The sequence below is a fragment of the Castanea sativa genome, chromosome 2 (assembly GCF_040712315.1).
Source record: "Castanea sativa cultivar Marrone di Chiusa Pesio chromosome 2, ASM4071231v1".
NCBI classification, from domain to species: Eukaryota; Viridiplantae; Streptophyta; class Magnoliopsida; order Fagales; family Fagaceae; genus Castanea; species Castanea sativa.
In genome coordinates, this window is record NC_134014.1 from 44,135,395 (window position 1) to 44,141,975 (window position 6,581).

The 6,581-nt window shown below is 35.0% G+C and overlaps 1 protein-coding gene across 1 annotated transcript; it reads left to right on the plus strand.

The window, feature by feature from the left end:
• The first annotated feature begins 4,893 nt into the window (after window positions 1–4,893).
• Window positions 4,894–6,048, plus strand: LOC142626420 (uncharacterized). Its single transcript, XM_075800243.1, has one exon. It carries the CDS (start codon window positions 5,006–5,008, stop codon window positions 5,624–5,626), a length of 621 nt encoding a protein of 206 aa, XP_075656358.1. The 5' UTR covers window positions 4,894–5,005; the 3' UTR covers window positions 5,627–6,048.
• The last annotated feature ends 533 nt before the right edge of the window (window positions 6,049–6,581 follow it).

The following is a 6,581-nucleotide window of genomic DNA, read 5'->3' on the forward strand; positions in this document are numbered from 1 at the left end:
AGAGATAATACCTTTTTGTTTTTCCTGATATATATACGTAGAGTCACATTAAGGTGACTAGATGCAATATAAATTTTTAAACCATTTTTTTAATGTTTTAAGTTGACACATTAATTTATAAATTTATGCAACAAAATTTGTATTAATTATTGTGGGAGAATTGGGCCCTGAATATTCTTGCCGACCCATTTTACTAAGGCCCAAGGTCAATCCGAGTAGCTAGGTCCAGCCTGTAAGAAAGAAGTAGACCTCAGGCCCTGCTAGAATAGGCTCAACCCAGAAACACATGTGTTGGGTCAAAGAAATTTTCGCTCAGGGATAATCCTTTAGTGATCGGTTTAACACCGATTGATGATAAGGGAAATTGGTTAAAAACTGAGTACGATGGACTCAGTAATCAAGAGTTAATTGTGGCTTTGGGGAACTCGTTGTCGAACACTATTTAGCATCTGGAATAAGTTTCAAGAGAATCCTCAGAAAGAATGATGATTTCTCGGGATTCTAACGAAAGTGGAAATGCATGTAAATTGGTGAGACTATGATGATTAGTGCCCCATTAAGGAAAGGCTATATAAAGAGTAAGAAAGCACATGAATGGGGGTTGGTGAAAATAGATTGGGAAACACTTGGGAAAAGGGGAGAGGAAAGACACTGGAAGAAGAGCAAAAATACAGAAAAAAGGGTGGAGTGTGAGTAAAAAGAGAGGAGGAAAAACTATCAGAGGGTGAGGTTTGGAGGTCAGAGGGTGTACGTGAAAGCACAGTTTGGGTAATCTAGTGATAGCTTGAAGCCCCATTCTCAGGATTGTGAAGAAACCCACAAATAAATTAATTCGTGACCCAAATCCTTCATTTAGAACCATACCTTGTAGGTTTGTGGACCACAATTATAACATAAATATTTATTAAAATGAATTGTAACTTTTATTGCAGGAACTTACACATTTCTTGTGAAAAATAAAGAAATAATATTTAAATAGAATAGAGAGAAAAAAAAAAAAGAGTATAATATTAGGTATATTTTTTTATAGACACGATATAATTTTAAATTATGGTTATGAGGAGGTGACTGATAAAGCCCAAATAAGCATTGGGATGTAAGTTAAAACCAAGCCCAAAACGTATCCTTTCAAGTTGAAAAGTTTCTCCACAGGGCACATACATCAAAATATGAACATGGGGTCAAGTGAAACCTCCCCGAAGTACCTGAACCTCAGACTCCGACCCAACGGAACCCATCACCTTGGATCCATTCATTTATAACCACAAAAACCATCTGAGGTGAAGCACTCTGAGCATACTACACATGTCAGCCTATGCTTCGAGCTACCAAGGCATAGTTCCGAGGTGTACGTGGATATCCGAGGATGATTTCGGGATCTTCCTAATAGATTTACAACAACCCACTTGACACATTTGCATCTAATGAAATAGATAATTGATCAGAATAAAGCAAGAAGTCTCAATAGTCTTTGTTCATCATAACCTTGAGAAAAGAAGAGTTTGATAGGACAGAAAGCTGTCCAATTAAATTAGGATAGCACGTGCTAGAAATAAAAAATGAGGTAAATAAAGTAATGGATAAAGATGTAAAAGGAGAACTAGGGAAGTATTAAAAGAAAGAGATGGGTAGAAGTCGCGAATGGTCATTTTTGGAGATTTTGAGAGAAAAAAGAGAGGAGAGATACACATTGAGGAATGTAACAGTAAAGTTAGAGGAATAAAATCTTCGATACTATTTCGTTGATAAAAAGTTGTTTGGTTCTTATACAAATCTCTTATTGTGGATTATACTAAACTCGTAAATGAAATAAATTGTGATTATAAGCGCTAAATTAAACATGTTTTAATTTCGTGCTTCTACAAAAGTGTCCACTTTTTTATAAGAAATTATTATTAGGTCAAGATACTAATTGATTTGTTGGGGCATAATTCAAATACTTATTTAATTAAAAAAACTTTATCAATTAATAAGAATCATTCAAAGTAGTGGCAAAAAAAAAAAAAGTGTTTTAGATAAAATATTGAAGAGCTTGGAATGTTGTTCCGAGGCTACTATTAAACTATTCCCAAAATGGCATACCATATACGGTCAACGAAAGAAAAATACTAGGACGGATTTAGGATTTGGGTTTCTGAGGTCACTGTTGAAAAAGAAAAAAAGAAAAAAAAAAAGGCATGTAGATATTTTTAGTTTTTAGCATTGTTATTAATACCGTTTCGGACCCCGTTTCGGTTTGTCCAGTGGAATGGAATATTTCGGTACCGGCCGATTTCGGCGTACCGTTTTAAGGTGTTTCGGGTTCCTAAAAATTAAATTATATATATTCTTGTAAAACATAAAATTGTCAATTCTAATAAATAAATAACTAAATTTCAAATAATACAAATCATTTAGTCTTAACTCTTAAGTCTTAAACATCAATATAACATCTATTTAACATCACACAATAAGAAGATTTACAAGACAATAACTAAACATCAAATAATACAAAACATTTAGTCTTAACTTTTATGTCTTAAACCTCAATACAACATCAAACAATAAGAAGAATTATAACAAGTCATTACTCATTACATAAGCACATAATAATTAATAACTAATAAGCCAACAAAATTTATAACATAATATTAGCCATCAAAAAAAAAATAATTTTTTTTTTTTTTTTCCATAGGCCAAATCATGTACCGGCCGGAATTCACATCTCGGCCGGAATTGGCCGGAATGGACCGGAATGGCCGGAATGGACCGAAATGGCCCGAAATCTAGCCCGAGGTGGAACGTTGGGTATCCCGGTACCGGTTTGCATACCGGAACGAAAAATTCCGGCCGTTCCGGCCGGAACGGAACGGAATCAATAACAATGGTTTTTAGATGGTTTGGAAGAAGACAGGTGGCTTGGCTGGAATGCTCCACAAACAAAGTTGCTCTCTAAAAATTATTTGAATGATGGTCCCACTGTCACAGTTCTAGAATCCACCACACTTGCTTTGACTTTGTTATGACAAACTCTATGACGTCAATTCTGACTTTTTTTTTTCTAAGAATTTTTCTGTTTTGAGCGACTTTTTCAAAGCTTTATATGTTAGTAAATTACGCACTCGTCCGGAATAGGACAGTGGGATATGGGAATAATATTAGGAGGGCGTTTGAATTCAACTTTTGCGTTTTCACGATTCAGTTTTCATGTTTCTTTTCTTTTTTCTTTTTTTTTTTTTTTCTGCTGCAACTGCAGGGGACAAATGTGTAGTGTGTGCACTGTGCGTCACTGTGCTCATACTGTGCATGCACTGTATGTACACTGTTCACATACCTTTTTATCAATTTTTTATTAAAAATAGGTCCCGCATCACTATTTACATATTTAAAAATTATTTTGCTTCAGTATTTTCAGTTTTCAATTTTCAGCAATAAATTCTATCCAAACGGACCTTAAATAGTACCATAAGACTTATACAGGAATAGAGTCAGACTCTGAATTAAGGGCTATAATATAGAAAAAAAATTATTATGAAACTCTAATTAGTATTAACAAATCAGAGTTTCATAATAAAAATATGTATATATTATGTGTGTGTATATATATATATATGTATATATATAAAGCTAATTAATATATAATAAAATAAAAATATATTATATATTAGAATTATATTATATATTTAGTAATTATGGACCAATTTACATTTTTTTTCACTTATATCTCTACCATAAATATAATCCCAACTAGGTCCATGGTTTTAGTTTTCCCACCCACCTACATGTCACATTTTTAATTTTTGTTTTCTTCTGTTTTATTCCCCTCCAACCATTCCTTATCCTCTAGACCTTTCTTTTTATATTTGATTTCTCCACCTTTTTTACATCCACACAATTAATCATTTTTATTTCTTCCCTTTCCTTCTTCAATTGTTTCTCCTGCTTCGTTTCATCTTTTTCCTTTTTCTTTTATTTCGTCCAATGTAAACTCTCTCTCTCTCTCTCTCTCTCTCTCTCTCTCTCTCTCTCTATATAGTATCCTTCAAAACATCAATTCTACATGTATATGTATACTCAATCTGCTATCATGTTGTGCTACAGTGACACTACCTCTCGGAAAATTCTTAGGTGCTCCCGGAGTATGGAGAAATGGTGCTCCCTCCTCTCACATTCATAGTGGACCCCACCATGAATTTAATGAGTAGACCCCACCATGAATGTGAGAGGAGGGAACATCATTCTTTGTACTCCGGGAGTATCTAAGAATTACTCCTACCTCTCTGGCTCTATTTTTAGTTTAGCATCTCTCACTCTCTCTTAGTTGCAGTTTTTTTTCTTTAGAAATTTAAGGTTTGGGCTTTTTTATTTTGGTAAATTGAGCTAATTTTTGTAACTTTCCTATTGGTGATTTTGTTATTGGGCTTATTTTTTTGGAGTATGCTATTTTTAATGGGGCCAATTTAGTAATTTTATTGAACTAAATAAATAAAAATGACTGAAATTATGGTTAGTCTATGTGCGAGTCAGCATGCTCATTTGAATTAGCATTTGAAATGACTGAAATTAAAATTATCCTCGGTTACTAGAAAAAAATAAAATAAAAATAAAAATAAAATCTTCTCAAATAAATTGTGTATGGACTGTTTCAAAGTTTTGTCTGACTTACATGCAGGTGTGTTTTTAACGTCTGACAGGTTGTGAACTTTGCTCCCCTGTCACACCAATGAAAGAAACTCCTGCGGGTCACATTGAATTTCCAACACACATCAAAACAAAAAAAAATCCAACAGCAAAAGATGACCCGCGTAGGCAGAGCGTACAGGCTGGCAGTAGTACAGTGGACATTACCAATCCGTTACTTATATATAAATCTTTTGCGCAGCATCGCCGCTTGCAAATCGAAACTCGAAATTCACGATACTCTCTTACATCTCTCTCTCTCTCTCTCTCTCTCTCTCTCTCTCTCTCTCGCGTTGCAAAAAGGGCAAGTTAGTCATTTTGTCCGATTTCCAAAAGCCAATAAGTGATGTATGGTTTCAATGCAAGCAATATTTATAGGTGTTGTCCGTGGAGGACAAGAATAACAGAGGAACAAGAACAAGACATATTGGTCTCAGCTCTCAAGCACGTTATCACTGGCGGCATTCAAGGTCTGACCCCCCAACACTATCAACTACTGCAACAACAACCAGTCCCGCCTGGTGCTGCTCCGTCCTCATTGCCATCAACCAGCAAGAGGAGCTCGAAGAAGAAGATGAAGAGTGACAATGAGAAGAGATACAGGGGAGTGAGGCAGAGGCCTTGGGGGAAATGGGCGTCTGAGATTCGAGACCCGAGGGAAGCGAAGCGCAAGTGGCTAGGTACGTTCCTGACGGCGGAGGAGGCTGCCAGGGCTTATGACAAGGCTGCCATCGAGTTCCGTGGACCCAGAGCTCAGCTTAATTTCCCAATGTCAGATTATGTGGGAAAGCAAAGCGAAGTCGAACAAGATCAGCATGAAGAAAATCCAAATGTTAATGCGGAGACAGTGACTGAGAGCGAGACACAGACTGTGGAAGTGGTAGAGAGAAGTGGCGAAGACAATGAGCCTTCGGATTGGCTTACGTCGGAGGAACTTGACCAGTTGTGGAAAGATTTGAATGAATAGCCCATGTTATTAGAGCGGGAAATCAGATGGAGCATCGATCGGATAATGTAGACTTCAGGAAAAAAAATTAAGGATGCTCTGCTTCGCAGTAATAGTAATTCATGCCCATTTCGTCCTTAATATAGAGTCGGAATGACGGTTCTTTTAATTTATTGATTCATTTTTAAAAAATTTCCACTTGTTATTAGAGCGGGAAATCATATGAAATTCAATAAAAAAAAAATTTTTTTTAAAAAAAACAACAACAACAACAACGATGTATACTTGGAGGCTGGAGCTGAGTGAAGCAGAGTCAAACAAAACGACAAAGCGGCTCAAATGTGGGCACCAATGTTTGAGCCAAACACTCTGATTCGCAGCTTTCGTTGCTATTTATGCTTTCGTCTTTGTTTGTGAGCACTAAGCATTGATTGTTGTAAAAAAATAAATAAAATAAAATAAAATATATATTTTACTCTATATAAACTAATCCTTTGTCATTATTTCTAGCTTAATCTTTATATAAACTAATCCTCTAAGCCATTATTAATTACTCCATATGAACCATTACTCTAATATTGGTGGCCTGGCAATATTTCCAGGCATGCAAAATTGATGTAACAAGGGATCTTATCCAATCCTCAGCAATTATTTAATTATTCTATTGAAGCCATTACAAATACCAAAAAAATTTAAATATGTTAAGCAAAATATTCTTATATTAAATTATGAAATTCATAACTGAAACTATTATAAGAACAAAATGAAATAAGAAAATAACACAAAGCCTAACCAAACACACGCTATTAGGGAGTCACACCTTCACTCCTAATTGCTATAGATTTAGAAAGTAATAAGATATTCAAAGTTTAGCTTTGCATGTCAATAGGGATAATCATACGATTTCAAAAACTTTAAGAACCAGAGTTAGTAATAATTTTCTAAGTTTTCTTGCCGATAATTTGCAACTTCACTT